Below are 20504 nucleotides of genomic sequence, written 5' to 3' on the forward strand. Positions count from 1 at the left end.
CTCCAGCCACACAGGTCCTTCTGCTCCTCAAAGAAGCCAATTCACCCTCCGAGGCTTTTGCTGTCCCCGCTGCTAGGAGCATTCTCTCCCAGTCTCTGCTCAGAGAGGACCCCCGAGCCCACAGGAGGCAGCCCCTGCCCGTGACTTCCACACCTCTCTATCTCATTCCTATGGAAGATGTGTTACTACCTGAAAGTATCTGGGTTATGCATGTCTTTATCTTTGTCCATCTACTCCTTACTAAGAGTGTCATGACAGGGAGTTTGTCACCTGCCAGCCCTCTCCCCCACACTAGCACAGCGCCTGGCACACAGTGGGGGGGGGGAATGAGTGCTGGTGACACAGAGGATAAGGGGGTCTCTACCCCAGAGGGTGTCTGGAAAATTAACTATGAGCGTGAGACACGTGTACATGGTGCCTGGCACGTAGCAAGTGCTCAGTAAGTGAAAGATGTTATTTCTTCAATCAACAAGTATTCATTGAGCAGGTGCTGTACGCCCGTCACGAGCTAGGAGCCAGGGAGAGAGTAGTGAGGAAAACTGAAAAGGACCCTGCTTTCCCTGAGCCGACTGTTCACTGACACTGAACAAAATAAAGAAGTGAATTACACAGTATGTCAGGAAGTGATAAGTGCTCTGCAGAAAGACAAAGCAGAGAAGGGATTCTGGACGGCAGAGGGTGAGTGGCTATTTTAAACAGGGTGGTGGGGAGATCTCACTGAGGAGGTGATATCTGAGCAAAGATCTGAGGGAGGTGAGGGACGGAGCCTCGAAGATGTCTGATGGAAAAACACTCCAGGCAGAGGGAAGTGCAGGTGCAAAGGCCCTAGGGTGGGACCCTGCTCACGTTAGAGAATTTTAACAGTCTCCTCTCTGCCGTTTTCTTTCTCAAAATTGACAAGTGCAAGTGCCTCCCGCCCAAGGGCTGCCGAAAGTGTGCAGCATCTCTCCCTGTGACCCAGCCGCCTGTCTCTTTAACCTTGAATGCCTTTTTGGGTCTCATGTGTCACCGGGTGGCGAGTGAGCTCCCCTTACTTCAGAAGAACGGCATGGGGTGGGGGGGCCTTAGGTGGTGTCCGCCTCACCTATTACTGCCAAAAGTGGTCATGGGGTTATTTTTAAACATGGGGAGGAAGTATTTATTGTTTCCCAGCCGAGGAGAGCTGGGCAGCCTGAGGGATTCTTCTGGGGAAGCAGTGTTGTGTCCTTTCCACCATGGTGAGTAGCAAGGGCTCTGAGAGGTGTGATGCTGCAGGGGTTGGGGGTGGGGGGGGACTGCACCTGTGAGCAGAGGACCAGAGGGGGAGGGGGAGAAAGGTGGCTTTTGAGGGCCCCAGACCCTGCTGAAAAAAGCAGTGCTTGCTGTGTGCGCACAGAGGAACCCCAATCAATGCCCCGATAAGCCACAAATAACGGCAGCTCCCAATAACAGCAGCTCCCAGGGACTCGCAAAAACAAAATAAGAGAGTTGGCTTTTTTATGGCTTGTCTACTGACCTCTCTAGGAATCAATAACTCCCAGGGCTTGCAAAATGGGATTGAACGCTTTTAAGGATCAAATTGTAATTCTTTTCTCTTGTTCAGGCAGCTGGGGAAAAGAATCTTTTTGTTTTCACCTTTTGAACTTGCAAATTTAAAACCTTTCTCCCTGTGTTGTTTGGTTAGGTGTCCCCCTCCCAAAGCAGGAAGCCACCGAATCAGAGCCAGCCTGGGGGAATGGTTAGGGGCACAGACTCTGGAGGCAGATTGCCCCAAGTGCTACTCCGGTTTTGCCTTTCTGTGACTGTGTGACCTTGGGCAAGCAACCCAACCTCTCTGAGCCCAGGCTGACTCTCCAGTAAAATGGCTATGGTAGTAATAGCATCTACTTGTGGGGTGCCTGGGTGGCTCAGTCAGTGAAGCGTTTGCCTTCGGCTCAGGTCATGATCTCGGGGTCCTGGGATCGAGTCCTGCATCACGCTCCCTGCTCAGTGGGGAGTCTGCTGCTCTCTCTCCTCCCCTCTCATGCTCTATCTCGGTCTCTCTCTCAAATAAATAAATAAATAAAATCTTTACCAAAAAATAGCATCTACTTGCCTGGGGGTTAAATGAAATCCTGTATATACGGCGTTCAAGCATTTGCTCTATTTCTGGTGGGGTGGGGTGGGGACACAGGTTAACTTGCTTTTCTCTGCACTGTCTGCCATATGCAAGGACAGAAAATTCGGAGAGGAGATTTCACTGCCATCTGGATCAAAGGAGAATTTTCGGGGGAGCAGTGGGTTTTAACACCCTGAAAAAGTGTCATTTCGTAAGGGTACTCCTCATGGTTTAGAGAGCCTGACAGTGTCCCCCCTCCAATCAATTCTCCTTCTGTGCATTACTGAATTTTTGTGAAATGTCCTGAAACAAAGGCGGCTGGATCCTGCTGGGGCTGATCTGAAAGTGTTGCCTCCTTCCCCAGAGATGCAGCTCCACCTCCCCTAGTTTGCAAAGGAGGTGCTGCAGGACCCACGATCTCTGACCATCCACCAGAACCAGCGTGCTTTTGAGACACGTGATTCCGTTTTCCTCTGATCCCTCCCGTATCACTGTTTTGAGAGGAGTGTGGGCCTCATACTCCCATTTCACAGATGAGCAGCTGAGGCTCACTCAGAAATGGACAACCTCACCTAGTTCTCCAGCTCCCAGCTTCTGACTCTTTTCACTGATGCTTCCCCCCCCACCCCGACCCTCTCCAGGCACCGAAGAAAGCCAAGAAGAGAGCAGAAGGCGCCAATTCCAACGTGTTCTCTATGTTTGAACAGACCCAGATCCAGGAATTTAAGGAGGTGGGTGCAGCTGTTGAACCATCCGCCCAGATGGAGAGTCCCACCTGTTAGAGGGAGTGCTCCCTCGGTCCATGTTCCCTGCAGGGACCTCTGGGCTAGAAGTTTTTATCCTCCAAACAATCCCAGATCCAGTCACAAGACGTGGGTGAACCGCTTAAAGAAATTATTTTTAATATTTTTTGCCGATCGTCAAAGTAAAGTACGTTTCTTGTTGAAAATGTTGGGGGCTGGAATTCAGAAAAGCACAAAGAAGAACATAAAAACGACCTACAATTCTACCACCCAGAGATAATCAGTTAACATTCTGATATCCATTCTTCAAGTCGTTTTTGTATTACGCCTATATACTTTTAAACTATTTTTAAACTATTTTGCTATTTTTCTTTGAGCAATTCCTCAGCAACATTTTCTATCATTTATTGAAACCACTCCCTATGGTTGGAAGTGATCTTTGTTTAGACTGTTCTACAATTATGAATAACACATCTTTGTTTATTTCCTTGGGGTAAATTCCTAAAAGCAGAACTGCTGGGTCAAAGGCATTTTTAAAAAGGAACTAAAAACCAGGACTGCTGGCCTTCCAGAAATGCTGTACTAATCCCTACCCCCATCAGCCTCAAAAGGAAAAATTGCCTTTTCCCCCTGTATCTCCAAACATTGGGTATTAATAGCCTAAAATATCATTTCTGCCAAACTGAGAGACGAAAAAGAGTATCTCTTGGATTTTAAATTATATAGTCCCCCATTGTTGAACACTAGCCAGGTGGAAACCCCATCGCATTCTATGGGAGTGTGCCTTATTAAGTAAACCTAAGTACCAATTAGGCCAAATTAAGCCACTGCCCGCAGGCTTAGAAGGATAGACTCTAAATTAATTTTCCAGCCGTCGTGATGGCTCACACTGAGTCATCCACACTCCCATCTGGGCCTTTAGAGGAAAATATGCTGCAGAGGCCCGTGTGTTCTGTATCAAAGAGGAAACCATTTGGGGCTTCCAAGTGGGACACGAACACTTGCACTTTTTTGTCCTCACTAAAGTTTAGATCATAGGAATGTTATGTCCCACAGGCCCCCAGGGAAAGAATTCCCAGGACAAAATATTCGTATCTGAACTTGAAATTATCACCTTGCAGGGAGAAGACGCTGCCGCCCCTTCCCCCTCACCCTGTCCCAATCTCTGGAATGAGATCAGTTGCTGGGGGGCGTGGAGGGGGGGTGCAAATACTTTCAGGAACCAGCTGCAAAGAACTCAAAAAAAAAAAAAAACATGGAGATGATAAGTCATTTGTAAAATGACCAGGGCATTTACAAGGCTCTTGGGAGCCTTCATGGGAGCTTCCTGGGAAACATTACCAGCCCCATTTTATAGATAACTGGGCTTTGGTGGTGGGGTGGGGGTGGGGAATGAGACCCCAGGTATTAACTTGATTTTTTAAATAACAACTTCATAGATACGTAATTCACACAACCCTAAATTCATTTTGTTAGCTACGTGCACAATCGGTGCTTATTTACTGAAGTCACAGAGTTGTGCAGCCATAACCACTAACTTCCAAACATTTTCCTCACCCCAGAAAGAAACCGCTGAGCCATTAGCAGCCACTCTCCCCCTCCCCCAGCCTCTGGCCACCGCCCATCTATTTTCTGTCCCCACGGATTTGCCTGTTCTGGGCATTTCGTAGAAATGCATCATATAGCACGTGGCCTTTTGCCCTGGCTTCTTCCACTCAGTGTCCTGAGTCAGGGCTCATCCGTGTTGTAGCTGGTGTCAGGGTCTCCTTCCTTCTTCTTGCTCAGTAGTGGTCTGTTATGTGGCTAGACCACATTTGGTGGATCCATCCATCAGTTGATGGATATGTGGGCCGTTTCCAGGTTGGGGCTATTGTAAATAAAGCTGCTATGGACGCTCAGGCACAGGTTTCCTTGGGGACAGGTGTTTTCAATTCTCTTGGGTAGACGCCTAGCAGTGGAATGGTTGGATCCTACGGGAACTCTATGCATAACATTTTGAGGAACGGCCAGATGTTTCCGATTTTTGATTCTTGATCTCATGTCCTTCAATGCTCCCTGAATCCCAGAATCCCATTTCCCCCAGTCCATAGCCCAATCTCTTGGGCTCCTCCACCCAACTTCTCCTGGGCTGACCAGCCAACCGCCCCCTTCCACAGGCCTTCACCATCATGGACCAGAACAGGGATGGCTTCATCGACAAGAATGATTTGAGGGATACCTTTGCTGCTCTTGGTATGTGCCCCCCACCCCGCTAGGCGTGCAGGAGGGTCTCCTTATCCCACTTGCCTGAGGGGCAGAAGGTGGGACCACTGAAAAGGTCAAGAGCTTGTCATTTTTCAAGAAACGGCTCAATCATGGTTGGCCTTTAAGACAAACTTCGGAAAACAGCAAAGTGTTTAGGCTTTAAGTGTCTTCACATATCTTTCATTTTTCTTTTAAAATAATTTTTTTCTGTAATTTTGAATGCAATGCCAGCTCACAATAGAAAAATTTGAAAAATTCAGAAAAGTATAAAGAAGAAAACTTAACCACTAGGTCACATCCCACTGTCACATTTCAGCCTCCAAATCTTTTCTAGATACATCTGTTTTTTTGTGAGGTTTTTTTTTTTTGTTGTGGTGGTGGTGGCTGTTTTAAGATTGGAATCATTCTATTTTGGATTCACCTTTTTAAATTTAACATCTCAACAGTGTGAGCACAAGTGTATGGAGCTTTTTCAAAATATGTGTCCAACCCGCCACCACTCACCCCCATTCCACTCCCACTCCCAGAACTCAGGGCTTCCAGGAACAGCTGTGTAGGTTGTGCACTACACCATTTTACAGATTACTATTCATGTCTGTAGTCACCGTAGATTTTTATATTTAAAACATAAATTATCTTAAGAAGGGGTGGCTTTTAAAAATTTGCACAAAGGTGCAACGTGGACTCGTGGCAGGGGCTATAGCACAGGCGTGTTGGAATCTCCGAGGTTGTGTGGGTTACAGCTGGTATAATCTGAAAAAGTTCCAGGTGATTCTGATCTGTCTCTCCCACCTCCAGCTGAGAGGGATAATTTATAATAGGAACAGGGCGCCTGGGTGGCTCAGTCGTTAGGCGTCTGCCTTCGGCTCAGGTCATGATCCCAGGGTCCTGGGATCAAGTCCCACATCGGGCTCCCTGCTCAGCGGGAGGCCTGCTTCTCCCTCTCCCACTCCCCCTGCTTGTGTTCCTGCTCTCGCTGTGTCTCTCTGTCAAATAAATAAATAAAATATTTTTAAAAAATTAAAAAATTTATAATAGGAACATTTCCCATTTAAGTAAAAAGTTAAAAGATCTGGCTCTCTACCTCTGTCAAATAAACAAATAAAATCTTTAAAAAAAGTTAAGAGATCTGTTTAAAATGTTCCAGGTTCTGAAGACACCACTATAAAAGTAGATAGCCCCTCTCCCCATTGGATGTGTGGGTTGTTTCCAGCTGTCTGGCTATCATAAATAACACCGTGGAGAACATCTTTTCCAGTGAATCTGGCCCGCCCACTCCGTCTCTGATTGTCCCTAGACGAGATTCCCTCGAATGGAATTACGAGGGCAAATGCCAGGGTCCTGACGGCTGTTTCCGGCCCAGCCTGGGGGTCCGTGACTGTGTCTTTCCTGCCCTAGGGCGTGTGAACGTGAAAAATGAGGAAATTGATGAAATGCTCAAGGAAGCTCCAGGTCCAATTAATTTCACTGTGTTCCTAACGATGTTTGGGGAGAAACTTAAGGGTAAGTTCATGTGTAGGTCCATACGTGTATATTTGTGTATGTTTGACTGCATCTGTGCATCTCTGTGTGTCTTTACGTGTCTTCATCTTTGGGCATGAACTAAAGCACCAGCAGGGCAGACAAAGGTTGGCAGAAGATGAAGGCAGAGTAACACTGGGGGAAGAAAAAAAAAAGCAGCAGCTCCCATTGCTCCAAGGCTCACCCTGAGCCAGACCTCATGCCACGCACTTTGGATGCATTACCTCGTTTAGTATCTAGGAGGTAGGTTCTCTTCTTATCCCTAGGGTCTAAGGCTCAGAGATGGAAAGCCACTTGTCTTTGGCCACAGAGCTAGCAAATGCTGGAGTCAGGATTCGAATCTCAGTCTTTCTAAATCTAGATCCACGTTTGAGTTTGGGTTTGCTCAGAAATGACTGGATTCGCAGCCCACTCTTTCCAATTACCAAGGTTCAGTGCTCAGAGGAAGGCAGGGCCTTTCCTCCAAGCAAAACAGCCTGGCTTTGGCCCTTCCATCTTTGGAGGGAGTTGGGCCCTGCCTCCTGGAGTACCATGGGTTCTCGGCCACCCATGGCATGTTCAACCCTGTTTTCTGTTTCAGGGGCAGACCCCGAGGAGACCATTCTCAACGCATTCAAAGTGTTTGACCCCGAAGGCAAAGGGGTGCTCAAGGCTGATTAGTGAGTGGGATGTGTGGGGGAGACCTGGGGGTCCCCTGCTTCCCATACACACACCTAGTGCCAACACCTGCTGTTCTTTCTTGGCAGCGTTCGGGAGATGCTGACCACGCAGGCAGAGAGATTTTCAAAAGAGGAGGTAATGGGGCCCCTTGGACACACACTGCACCCCAGCTCCCATGTTACCCCCTTTCCTAAAACACCCTGGCCCCACACTGACCGAGTACCTGCTACTGAGCCCCCATCTCATTTCATTCTCTCAACCACTCTATGAGGTAGGGACTAGTATTATTGTCATTTTATAGTTGGGGAAACTGAGGCCCAGGGAAGTTAGTCACTTGCCTTAAAGGACACCACCAATGCTAAACTCTGGGGCCTGGATTCAAAGCCAGGTCAGTCTGACTCCAGGGCTACTTTCCTCACAGTGCACGGAGCCCTGGTTAGAGCACCAGTTTCCTGATGTAGTGAGGGTGGCTTGCAGGGTGCCACATATAGTCATGTAGGTTCCGCACTGTGCAATTCTTCTGGATGCTGTACTCATAAAATAATATTGCAGAGTATCTATTTGTTGCGATTGTTTTCCAGCAGATGGCAGTAAAGTGTCCTGTTGTAATTTTATTTTTTTCTTAAAGCAGTATACATGACTTTTTCTGGCAGGTAGAAAAGGGGGCACTTTTGCTAATTCACCCAAAGTCCTGTATCAATAAGCAATAGTCCTGTCAATGTTATTAATGAAATATTTAAAAATAGCTCCTTCTCAGGCCTGATGGCATGAGGTTTCACATTTCACTAAAAATTGTATTTAGATTTCCCCCTAAAACTCAAGCACTTAAAAGAGCCTGCCTTCACCTCCTACCAGCTTGGTGCCTTGGGACAAGCTCTTTAACCCCACTGTGCCTCAGTTCCCTCATCTGTAAAGTGGGGATGGTAATAAAACTTTCCTGGTAGTACGCTGTGAGGATTGAACAAGTTAATATGCATAATGTGCTGAAGCATGTGATAAGGACAATGTGTTAGCTATTATTGGCCAATAGGTATTTTAAAAAATAACTAGTCAATACTTTTTAAATGTGGAAATTACATGTTGAAAAAAAATCTAGATTTCTCATTTCCCTCAAGGAGTCAGATTCTCTCAAAAAACGTGACCTCCTAGCCCATTCGACAACATTCGGCTGGCTCTGCCCAGTTGCTGCCCCTGTAGATTGGTTGTGTGTCTGCTTTTAGCCACAGGCCCCCCTTTGCTCCCTTACACAATCTGCCTAGCCCCTTTGTACACCTGCATTTGCGATCCCTGCTTTACCTGCTACTACAGGCTGGATGCCTGGGAACATCCCTGCAGGATGGCCCATGGGGTCAGCACAAGGCCCATGGGGGAGGCACGGAGGGAGATGTTGAACCTCAGTTCAGGCCCAAAGAGTGTCTTGGCTTCCCCCCACCTCCCAGGGAGCCCTAGAGCTAGCATACCCTTCTAAAGGTCCCAAGTTGGGCCCCACACTGATCAGTTGGCTGTGGGCTGCCCCAGGAAGGCCATGACCTTGGGGCTGTCAGCTCTCTGCAGCAGCTGAGTGACAAGGCCTTCCTGGAAGGGGACCTGAGTGTCGTGTCTCCACACCCACCACAGCCCTGCTGCCTCTGCCTCTGCCCGGGGACCAAGCCCACACCCAGCGGTCCCTCTCGCTTCCCCTCCCATCATGCTCAGTATGTGTTGCTGGTTCATTGCAGATTGAACAGATGTTCGCCGCCTTCCCCCCGGATGTGACTGGCAACTTGGACTATAAGAACCTGGTGCACATCATCACCCATGGGGAAGAGAAGGACTGAAAGGGGCTCACCACCCAACCCTGGGCTTGTCTTTGGTGGGGAGGGGTGGTCCCTGCTCTCCTCTCACTTTGCCCAGTAATGCTGCCATCCCTGCTACTGGCCTGTTAGCTTGTGGCTGCCTCATTATCCACCTCCATCTTCTTTGCAGCCTCAGGGGCATATAGATACCAGGTGGCCACACATCCTGCAGATGGAAATCCATCCAGAAGCTGTGTTCAAATAAACAGGATGTTGTGTATTTGTTCGCGGTGTTTCTCTGACAGAAGTGCCTTGAATAAGGAAGATCCTTTGCTAGTTCCCATGAAGGCAGAGTATGAGCAAGTGATGTCCCTGCTGTCATTATTATTGAATTTTAATAACTCTTTATTTGAAATAGACCTTCACAGCCACTCAGGACTATTTCTATGAAGGACCACGATTTAGTGGAATGTTAACTAGAGGACCAAAGCCCTTCTCTTCAAAGAGCTCAAGCATCTGTAGAGCCTAGCTTCCATGACATCCTCTCCTTTAGGATGCCATTGGAATATTTCTCCCTTAGATGTGCTTAGACGGGCCCCATGAGAAATGAAGAGGAAGAGGCCTCACATTCATTCTAAGACTATGGCTCATTCAGCAAAGAATCACATCCATTAACTATAAGGTTAATTTCTAATTTCAGCGGTACTAGTGGTTTGTTCTGGTCACAATCTCGGGGGGGGGTTTCAGGAGCCATGGTAACCTCCTACAACTCTTGCTTCCTGTCTCAGCTCTTCTGTTCTAATTTCTCTATTCCATCCCAGGGTGGCTCCCAGAACCCTAGTCTAGTCTCTTTGTAAGGCGTGTGAGGAGGCACTAGGGTTACGGAACAAAACCTTTATTTTCTCTGGTTAAGGTACAAACGCAGCCCCATCCGCCTCAGATCACTAACTTCTTCTTGAGCCTCAGATCATCACCCCTCTCCGGTATGCTGTCTAAGTCCCTGCTTTGAAACTCTCTCGCAGTATAGTTGCTGAGCACCAGCTGCCGAAGGCTGCTGTGGTCCAGGGCCTGCTCCACTGTATCAAAGAAAGGATTTGTGTGAGGAGTTCGGAAGTCAAACCCAGCATGGGGTGGGCGTAGGCAGCTTCCTTTCCAGGGACAGTGCGTCTCCGCCCCGTTTATGGATGCCCAAGGCAAGGATGTCCAAGCCCGGTTTGGGGTCCCTCCACCATGCTGGGAGTGGAGGGTGAGCATTCTTGAGGTTCAGGGAGGAAGAACATTAATAGAGATATACCGCACAGGGATGCCCAGACAATATTTTTTTTTTTCTCCCAGAAGAGGATGTGAAGGTGAGTTTAGTTTAATGTCAAAGAGACAGGGCTACCATGTGCAGTCGTTCAGGATGTAGACTGCCCAGACATCTGGTGGAGACACGTGAATGAATGGGCTGAAATCCAACCCCTACTTGATTGCCAAACCATGTCCGCACAGAAGGGGCCCCTTTTCTCAATCTGTCCAGAGGGGGCGCCTTTTCGAATTCATACATATGAGCCATAGAGACTAGTGCTAAGAGAACGCAATGATTATCAACATTCCCTTGAGCAGAAGTGAAGACATCATCTGCAAGTTCCTGACCTTGTGCGGGCAGCATTACGAGCACTGCGCCCTGCCACCCTCCTTTTAGGAACTCAAAGGGCCAAGGGAAGCTGTGCTAAGGTGGCTAATGCCAGACCCAGGTTTCACTCCTGCTAAGTTTCTGTTGCCTCGACTAAATCAAACAGGAGGGGGTATGTGTGTGTGTGCGCGCACGCACCTGTGTGTTGGCACTCTTCCCTGACACACCTGCACACCTGAAGTGCTACTTAGGGAAGTGGGACAACTTTTTTTAAAAAATCCAGTTTTCTCTGATTACTAAAGCCGCTCAAGATCATTGTAAAAGAAAAATTTAAACAATACAGAATGACAATAACTTAGAAATGCAAAGTTCTCTGTAAATCACCACCAGAAGTACCCACTGTAAGTCAGCCTATAAAACCCTGTTTTTATATGCATTATCAAGATACCTTCCTCCCTCTTCCTCCTCCTCTCTCACTCTCTCTCTCATTATATACATCTCTTTCCTCATGATACATCAGGGTTGTCAAGGGCCGTCTTGTACACGGGAGGATTTTTAACAGCATCCCTGGCCACTAGATGCCAACAGCACCCCCCACCTCCCAGATGTGATAACCAAAAATATCTCCAGACATTGCCAAAAGTCCCCTAAGGGGTAAATCACCCCAGGTTGAGAATTACTGAATATATATATATATATATTCTTATAATCCATATTTATTACAATTATATACATAATTGATATTCCCTGTGTGTGAGAGTTTATATCTCCCATTGCATTCTTTCCCACGTCTGCACAGTATTCCTATTGCATGGACGGGGGAACTGTAAGTCATTTGCAACGACATGGATGGAACTAGAGGGTATCATGTAACCAGTTTCTAATGGGTGGGCATTTCAGTCACTTCCAGTTTGGGGCTGCAGTGAACATCGTCCTACTTTCATCTTGGACCCTTGAGTAAATGTTTCTTGAAGGAGCAGTTTGCGCGGGTGAGATTATGGCCTTAACAGGTGTATCCATGTCTCAGGCTTGCCACACCTGTGACCACACTGCCCTCCAAAACCCAGGTGGCCGATTTTCTCCCCACCTCCAGAGAGAAGGGCTGCTTCCCACAGTGAGGGGAGCGTCCTGAGCTTCGGCCCCAGAAAGGCGGGAAGGTCAACAGCCTGGCCCCAGGCGCCACAGTTAGACATCTGCTTCTGTCACCAGCCAAGTCACAGCTGCTTCAGCCATGAGGTTGGGGGACATGGTTGGGGCGGGCCAAGGGTGGAGTAAGACCAGGGGCATAGCGGGAGGGGGACAGATGGGATCAGGGAACCTCGTGTGCCTGCAATTTGCCAGTTTGTAAACTGTGGACATTTTAAGGTTCATTTGAAACGGTCACAAAGTAGTGCTTAAAAATATATATATATATATCCAGGATCACTAAACTCCAGGATCTTCATTGCGCCCTAAGGAGAAGCATCCCCCGGGGAAACAGTCAAGGGCCACAACCCCGGTGGAACCCAACGGAACACATGGGCCCACGAGGCTCATAAAGGGAAACTGAGGCTCTAGCCTGCACACTGTCGCCGGCACAGGTCTCCTAGCAACATGCGCAGGTCGCAGGAGGAAGAGAACTCACCTTCATCCAACCTGTCGCCAAAGGGGTCAGCCCCAAACACTGGGGGGACGACCTTGATGGGTTCTGCAGGCTTGAGGAGGGCAGAGCCGCCCCAGAAAGGGTTGACAAATGGTGGCGGGACCTCAGTCTCTGCCCCTTCCATCTCCAGGATCCGCCTGTAGGACTCTAGCAGCAGCAGGTCATTGGTCTTCTTCTCAATGATGGCTGGAAAAAAATCGATCAGAACCAAGACGGCAGCCGAGAGACCTGGTTCGGGGTGGGGAGGCGGGGTAGGGATTTGGGGTGACGCCCCCTGCTGGAGAGGAAGGGAAGGAACATGAGGAGGCCTTTCTTGTGGGTTATCCCATGCATTCTCCAGGGGGCAGTATCACCCCGAGGGGGGCAAAATTTGGTAGTTCAGAGGCAAAAACAACAACAACAACAACAAACCTGACTTTATAACATAAAACAGATATGCATACAGAACATAAACAACTATATAGTGTATCAAGAGTGTTAAAATTGCCTGAGGGCGACAATAAGGAAAAGAATGTCTAAAAAGTTTCCTTAGGAGGCAATAATGAAAAGGAGGTTGAGAAACACTAGGTTACACCAAAAACTGGGAGCCCTGGGCAGCCCCTTAAACTACTGATTTTTCCCCCTACGCACTCTCTGTCTCAGGCTTCTGGGCTTTTGCTCATGCTGTTCCTTCTGCCTAGAATGCCTTTCCCCACACCCCTCCGTGAATAATGCCTGCTGGTGTTTTCAGACTTGGATCAGGGCTCTGCCCCCTGCAGGAACATTTCTCTGACCTGCCTACTCGGGGGGACGTGCTCTTGCTCTGTGTTTCATAGGCCCCTACTGTCACCAGAGGCTTGTGTTCATTCACTCACTCTACAAATGATTATCGATGCCTGCCATGCCAGGCGCAGGGCTGGATGCTCCAGATGCATGGGGGAAAAACAACGGCGGTAACAGTAACAACGAAGACAAGATGCAGTCCCTGACCTGTTGAAGCTCATAAGTTTCAGTGTATGTGAAGAAGATGGAAAGAAAGACAAATTCAACAAGGAAACAAATAGATAAACATATCCCTTGCTATACAGATGCTCATTATCTGGATTAGGTAACTACTGGACTTGGATACAATGTTTTAAATAAACCTTACACCACCTGTACTGTGGCTATTCTTCTGAAAATCGGGAACCAAAAATATTTGCATCTGGAACTTGCTATCAGATCTCAAAAACCTCATAGATTCAGAGAGTGAGAGCCACCTGTATATGGAGACAAACTGTGTGACTGCTACATAAAGGGGCTGCCATGACAGGGAATAATAGTGTGGGGGGGGGGGGGACCAGCTACAGGTGGGGCAGCGGAGGGAGGCCTTGCTAGAGAAAGGACATTTAAACTGAGATCTGAGGGGCGCCTGGTTGTTTCAGTTGGTTGGGCGACTGCCTTCGGCTCGGGTCACGATCCCAGAGTCCTGGGATCGAGCCCCGCATCGGGCTCCCTGCTCGGTGGGAGGCCTGCTTCTCCCTCTCCCACTCCCCCTGCTTGTGTTCCCTCTCTTGCTGTCTCTCTCTCTCTCTCTCTGTCAATTAAATAAATTTTAAAAAAATCTTAAAAAAATAAATAAACTGAGATCTGAGAATGAGGAGGAACTGGGACAAGGATTCCAGGAACAGCTTGTGCAAAGGCCCTGAGGTGGGAATGTGTTGAGGGGAGGGTAGCAAGAATACATAGGAGAGTGTGACTTGAAGTGGTAAGCAGGGACAAAGGGTAGGACGAGGGAGTTGAGAAACGGAAGCAGGGGCCAGGCTGTGCAGAACCCGATAGGCTGTGGGCAGGAAGAAGTTAACACAGCAGTCCTGACTGCTATTCTTTTTTTTTATGTTATGTTAATCACCATACATCATTAGTTTTTGATGTAGTGTTCCATGATTCATTGTTTGCGTGTAACACCCAGTGCTCCATTCAATACATGCCTCTTCTTTGAAAGGCCTGCTTCCCGGGTTGGCACCAGGCTGGCATCCGGGAACTTGGGTTTCAGGAAGGTTCCTATCATCATTAACTGATAATAGCAGCTCAGTGTGCCTAAACTGTGTATACAAAACATGTTTCTGCTAAACACCTGTTTTATTTTCCACACCCTGGACACAGTCTCTCTAATGAGCTCCTCCTGGTTGACAACATTTCACCTATATTGTCACAACTCAATGCTGGGGGAATTAAGCACATCCTGTGTGACCCCACTGGGAGAGGACCCTTGGAAGCTTGCTCCTGGCTTCCTCCAGACTTCACTCCAGGCTCCTTTTTCCTTTTGTTGATGTTGCTTTTTATCCTTCTGCTGTGACAAATCATAGCCACAAGTACCACCATATGCTGAGTCTGTGAGCCCTCCTAGCAAATCACTGAACCTGGCAGGAGGGGGCATCATGGGAAACTCCCAAACACAGATTGTATTAAGAACCACAGGTTTTATTCTAAGAGCTGTGCAAGCCGTTCATTCCAAATTGTCCTGATCTGTGGAGGTGCATCCCTCCTGCTCTATCCTGAGCTCAGGTTATGGCTAGAAATGTGTGAAATAGGCATTTGCTACATGCCAGGCACTGCTCCGAACACTTTAGTTCTTCCTTTCCAACCTGTATGCTTTTCATTTCTTTTTCTTGCCTTATTGTATTGCTTAGGACCATCACTATGATATTGAATAGGAGCAGTGAGAGCAAACATTCTTGCCTTGTTCCTGATCTTAGAGGGAAAACATTCAGTTTTTCACCCTCAAGGGTGAGGTTAGCTGTAGGTTTGTTTGTTTGTTTGTTTGTTTGTTTAAAAGAAAGAGAGAGCACAAGCAGGGGGGAGGGGCAGAGGGAGAGGAGATAGCTGACTCCCTGCTGAGCAGCGAGCCCTATGTGGAGCTTGATCCCGGGACCCCAGGATCATGACCTGAACTGAAGATGGACACTTAACCACCTGAGCCACCCAGGCGCCCCTAACTGTAGGTGTTTTGTAGACACCCTTCAAGGTTAAGAAAGTTTCCTTCCAGTTCTAGTTTGTGGAGTGTCTTTATCATGAATGGATGTTGAATTTGTCAAATGCTTCTTCTGTCTCTATTGATATGATCATAAAGTTTCACTAAAATTAAATTTTATTTAATCTTCCCAACAACCTTATGAGGTAGGCATTGGGTTTACTCCTCATTTTTTTTTTTAGATGAAAAAAAATAAAGCATGGAGAGGTTCAAAAAGTTGCCCAATGACACACAACTAGTAAGAGGAGAACCAGGATTTGAACCCAGGCAGGCCAGTGTTAGTGCCCACATGCTTCACCACTAGGCTCACCGCCACCCAAAGAACAAGTCCTCGTGCCTGCTCATAGAAAGCTCTGGAAATGGTTCCTAATGGTCCAACGGGCCCCAGCTTGACTCACCAAGGTACTGTGGAAGGTTGTTGTCGGTGATTTTCCCCGTCTCCCCCAAGTGCCCCAGGATTGTGGTGGTATCACAATTAATCTTTTTAAACAGATTCTCCACCGAGTTCTTGAGATACTCCAAGGTCTTGCTGATTTCCTTATAGCTGCTCTCATACATATCTGCCTCCTCCGTGGTCTTCTTCAGTTTCTCCTGGTAACAGACCCCAATTCCCACCCTGCATCAGCCAGACTGACACCCTAGGCTCAGCTCCCCACCCCCAATGAGGACCTTCTGTGCCAATGGGAGTTTGGGACCCTCTGGAAACAGGGTCTCTGAACTACAGATTTTCAAACCTCTCAGGGGGTGCAAAATCAATTTATTAAGCCTCAATCAGCATTTTAAAGAAAGAAAATAAATAGAACAGAAAAGAAAGAGAAAATACTAGTATGCATTACAGGTAAAGAGGGGAAATATTGTTAAATGGACATTTTGTTTCACTTACAATATATGTACGTGTCTATATGTGTACTGGATTGCTTAACTTTTAATGTTTTTTAAAATAGGCTCCACACCCAGCATTGGCCCAAAGTGGGGCTTGAACTCACAACCCTGAGATCAAGACCTGAGCTGAGACCAAGAGTCAGATGCTGAACTGACTGAGCCACCCAGGCGCCCCAGGATTACAGTATCTTTTGGAAGCTGGTGATTCATTTTTTTAACGTTGTGGCCCACAGGAAGGAATACATTTTATACTGCGGCCCAATGTATGCGTGCATACATACATACATACATGTGCGTATGGGTGTGTGTTTATGTGTATCATCTAATCAAATGAAGTGAAAGTTTCACAAATCAATGCTCTCATTGTGTGTTTTAATCTTTTCTGTTCTGTTTCATTATTTTTAAATGCTGGTTGGATCCAACAAACTGATTTTACCACTTGCAGTTTAAAACACATCACTCTAGCCCAGTGGTTCTCAAAGTGGGGTCCCAAGACCAAGAGCATCGGCTTTACCAGGGAACTTGTTCAAAATGCAAATTCTTGGGCTCCAGTCCAGACCCTGATTCAGAGGCTCTGGGGATGGGCCTGGAAACGTGTGTTTTAATGAACCTCCAGGTGACTGTGATGTACGGTGAAATTTGAGAAACCCTGCAAGTCCATTGGATCTTGGCTTCCCATTGGTATCACCTGGAAGCTTCAAAACACCTGCTGCCCTGGCCCCAGCCTCAGAGATTCCAGGGCGCAGGCTTGGCCTCAGGAATTTTAAAGCCTCCAAGGAGAATCTGATTTGCAGCCCTGGGCTGAGAATCCCTGCTCTGGGGTGAGAGCTTTGGGTCACTTCCTGTCTCTCCCTCTGAGTCCTTGGCTTGCTGAGGTGAACCAGGCCCTGTGAGGAGCCATTCCCCGTGGCTCCATATGCATCATCCCAAATAACAGTCCCAAAGGGTCAGTCCTATCCACACCCCCCATTTTCCAGGTGAGGAAACGGAGGCTCCAAAGCACACAGCCTGGAGAAGGAAGCCAAGGTCTGGACTGTCACTCAACCGCCACGCCGGGCAGTTTCCTCTGTGCCCAGCGCCCGGGGCTGCGAGACCTCCGGTGGTGGCAAGATCTGCCATCTCACCTACAGGTGCATTAGGGGATCCCGTGGTTAAACGGAGAGCCTGATGTGATGGTGACAGCACCTCACACACCTCACACACATCACCTCAACACCTCCTCACAACTGCTTCGGTTTCCAGATGAGGAATATTGAGGTCAGAGGAGAAAAACAAACTTGTGTTTAGCTTCATCTACTGAGTAGTCTGAGTGCCTGACCTGAGCTTTATCTCTTGAGCAGTTATTTAGGCCCAAGGCGATGGTGATTTTGAGGTTTCATTGACTTACAGGACAACCACAGTGATAGCTACATTTAGAATTCTCTGCCCACAGCATGCCTAGCGCGTACATGCATGACTTGACAGAACCTCCGTGGCCCGCCGCAGTGAGGATGATCATTATCCACATTTTACAGGTGAGAAAACAGAGGCTCAGAGAGGTGAAGTCACTTTCTCAAAGTCACACAGCTAGGAAGTGACTTTTCTGAGAGTCATACCCAAGCATTTGTTCCCAGGGCCTGGCTGCCAAACTCCTAGGCAAAACCCTCCTGTTAAGGGACAGGTGCCACCACTACTCCCAGAGGAGCAGAAGATGATGGAATGGAAGGTGTGTGGAAAGGTTCCAAGACTAGAACAGAGGTAAACGATCTTTAGCAGGGGGTAAGAAACAAGGGCTCTTGTGATCCCATTGCTTTTAAGACAAATTCTCCTGTGTGGAGTATTTGCATTTGAAAAGAGGCCTCCAGAAGTCATGCTACAACCAAAGGAACAAAGAGGGGATGGAAGGACTTCAGAGGTGGAGGAGATGTTGGAGGCTGCCCCACCAGCCTCCCCAGTGTGCCCCTTTTGAGGCCTTCAAAACCCCGAGATGAAGAACAGCACCAGTCCCAGCCCCAAGGAAGCATCTGGACACTGGGTGGCCCTGAAGCTGAGGACATGGGACCCCAAGCACGTGCGCAGCTTGAGGAGGGTCTCCTTGGACTGGGGACCTGTCTGGAAGTTTAATTCCTGGGAGAGGCCTCTCTGAGCCAGAGGGGCAAAAATGGGTGCCTTGTGCTTTGCTGCCTCCCAGTGGCCTACTAGAGAATGGCACTGCCATCCCGATAACCAGGTGCACGCCAAGAAAGTAGGTCACAGAGAAGGAAAGGATAATGACCCAGGAGGACAGTTCCTGGGCCGGAACTACTGGATTAGAGCAGGGCTGTGTGGTCACACTCTCTGGGTTCATATCTTTGTCAGACGTTTGCTATCCATTCTCCCCTTACACCTTAACAACTAACTCCTGATTGTATTTGGGGTGGCAATGTGCCCAGCGGAAGTTCTACTTCCGATCCTCCTCTGCAATAGAGATGGCCAGTGAGATGTAAACACAGAAGGCATTGACTGAGTCTTCACGGAAGGAAACTTTTAAGCTGCCCAACAGTCAGCATAGTTGTTGTTTTTGCCTCCCTGACTTTCTTTCTGCCTGGAACATATATGTGATGGCTGGATCATTGGCAGCTACAATACAACCATGCGGCATCCTTGGGAATGTAAGCCACACACCAAAGATGGCAAACAGGAGGAGCCTGGGTCACTGGTGACATCATGACCAGCCCTGAAGGACCTATCTCCAAACTTCTTTCTTTTTTTTTTTTAAGATTTTATTTATTTATTTGACAGAGAGAAAGCTAGAGAGGGAACACAAGCAGAGAGAGTGGGAGAGGGAGAAGCAGGCCTCCCACCGAGCAGGGAGCCAGATGCGGGGCTCGATCCCAGAACCCTGGGATCATGACCTGAGCCGAAGGCAGACGCTTCACCGACTGAGCCACTCAGGCGCCCCTCCAAACTTATTTCTTAACAAAGTAAATAATTCTACCTTGCTTAAGCCATTGTTACTTTGATTCCTTGTGATCAGCAACTAAATACAATGCAAAGCTCTTATACAGCATCCCAGCTCCATAATGTTGGTCAAGTGACTTTACCTCTCTGAACCTCAGTTTCCTCATCTGTACAATGTAGAGATCATAGCACCTACCTCATAGGGCTGTTGTGAGGATTAAATGAGATAGTACAAGCAAGGCGCTTATCCCAGCGTCTGGTATGTAGTAATTGCTCAACAAATGTTCATAATAACTGTTAATTGATTGAGAGCAGGCCACAGCCAGCACAAGGAGGAGAGAAAAAAATACTAAGGCAGAGCTCTGTCTGGGACGAAGTTATAGGCACAAGTGCCTGGGCTAGGCTTCCTGAAGTCGGGGAGTCTTTAAAATGGACAAAGAAGCTATAGGGACAAAATTCTGCAGCAATATCTGTAGCGGAGGTGGCCCGAGACAAAGCCTCAGGACATGTCAATACACGAGCCAGGCCAATACAGTCTCATCGGCAGATACCATATTCTCCTCTCGAGAACCACCAGACAGGCTGCCCGATAGACAACAGAGACTCCCATGTCCCTCCCTCCCCACCCCAGTGTTACCTCCATTTCTCTCAGGACGGAGCGGTTGTCATCATGGGATGATTTCTGCTGGGACCGCAAGGAGATGATCTCATCCTGCTCATGAGAGAACCAGACCGTAAGGAAAAGCTGGTGCTCCCCTCCCACCGCACCTAAAACTGAGCCTGTGCCTTCAGGAGATGATGAGGATTTAAATTATCTGTTTTGAGAGGCCCCAAGCCCCTGGGCCCCTCTTATGCCCATGGAGGTTCTTTCTGATGTCTCTCTCTCTCTTTTTTTTTTTTTAAGGTTTGTTTATTTTTATTTTAGAAAGAGAGAGGGGAAGGGCAGATGGAGAGAGAGAGAATCTCAAGCAGACTCCCCACTGAGCACAGAGCCCAAGGTGACGCAGGTCTCAATCCGAGGACCCTGAGATCACGACCTGAGCCAAAATCAAGACGCTTAAATGACTGTGCGCCCAGGTGCCCCTGATGTTTCTTAGTTAAAAGGAGGATGAGGGCGTGGGTGGGTGGGAGGTTCATCCTTTTCGGAGAATTGTCTAGAACAGCACAGTCAGTGGAACGGTAATGGTGGCAGTGTTGCCTCAGCACCACCCAGTCCTGCAGCCACTAGCCCCTCCTAGGTACTGAGCACTCGAAGTGTGGCTAGTGCCACCGAGGAGCTAATTTTTAATTTTATTTAATTTAAATGAATTTACACTTAAATAGTCACACATGGCTAGTGCTACTATAATGAACATAAGGCAGCTCCGGAGCAGGGGTTATCAAATTCTAGCATGAATCAGAATCATCTGGAGGTTTGTGAAAACACAGATTGCT

General features: G+C 47.9%; 2 protein-coding genes across 3 annotated transcripts in view; one reads left to right on the plus strand and one right to left on the minus strand.

The window, feature by feature from the left end:
- The first annotated feature begins 617 nt into the window (after positions 1 to 617).
- MYL2 (myosin light chain 2) lies at positions 618 to 9172 on the plus strand. Of its 2 annotated transcripts, XM_088019294.1 has the most exons (7): positions 618 to 678; positions 2719 to 2808; positions 4977 to 5052; positions 6463 to 6567; positions 7166 to 7244; positions 7332 to 7380; positions 8964 to 9172. In XM_088019294.1, the coding sequence occupies exons 2-7, from the start codon at positions 2773 to 2775 to the stop codon at positions 9060 to 9062; spliced, it is 444 nt and encodes a 147-aa protein (XP_087875420.1). In that variant the 5' UTR covers positions 618 to 678; positions 2719 to 2772; the 3' UTR covers positions 9063 to 9172. The 2 variants fall into 2 exon arrangements, with proteins under 2 accessions (XP_087875420.1, XP_087875421.1); XM_088019295.1 differs by lacking the exons at positions 618 to 678; positions 4977 to 5052 and having other exon boundaries at positions 2758 to 2808; positions 6402 to 6567.
- Positions 9173 to 9956: 784 nt separating this feature from the next.
- Positions 9957 to 20504, minus strand: part of CCDC63 (coiled-coil domain containing 63) — a 31325-nt gene continuing 20777 nt past the window's right edge. The window contains exons 8-11 of the mRNA XM_028116419.2: positions 19708 to 19782; positions 15668 to 15860; positions 12260 to 12463; positions 9957 to 10096 (exon numbers count right to left, since the gene is read on the minus strand). Coding sequence (XP_027972220.2) covers positions 9957 to 10096; positions 12260 to 12463; positions 15668 to 15860; positions 19708 to 19782 — 612 coding nt within the window. The remainder of the gene's footprint in view (positions 10097 to 12259; positions 12464 to 15667; positions 15861 to 19707; positions 19783 to 20504) is intronic.

The sequence above is a fragment of the Eumetopias jubatus genome, unplaced genomic scaffold (assembly GCF_037043125.1).
Source record: "Eumetopias jubatus isolate StellerSeaLion01/CBP00866 unplaced genomic scaffold, mEumJub1_p1.0 scaffold_16, whole genome shotgun sequence".
In the NCBI taxonomy this organism is placed as follows: Eukaryota; Metazoa; Chordata; class Mammalia; order Carnivora; family Otariidae; genus Eumetopias; species Eumetopias jubatus.

Excerpts from the sequence above, each read along its gene's own strand:
- MYL2 (XM_088019294.1), top strand. The coding sequence starts at position 2,773 with ATGTTTGAACAGACCCAGATCCAGGAATTTAAGGAG. Across the intron at positions 5,053-6,462 it reads GGATACCTTTGCTGCTCTTG|GGCGTGTGAACGTGAAAAAT; the intron begins GTATGTGCCCCC and ends TTCCTGCCCTAG. Across the intron at positions 7,381-8,963 it reads AGAGATTTTCAAAAGAGGAG|ATTGAACAGATGTTCGCCGC; the intron begins GTAATGGGGCCC and ends GGTTCATTGCAG.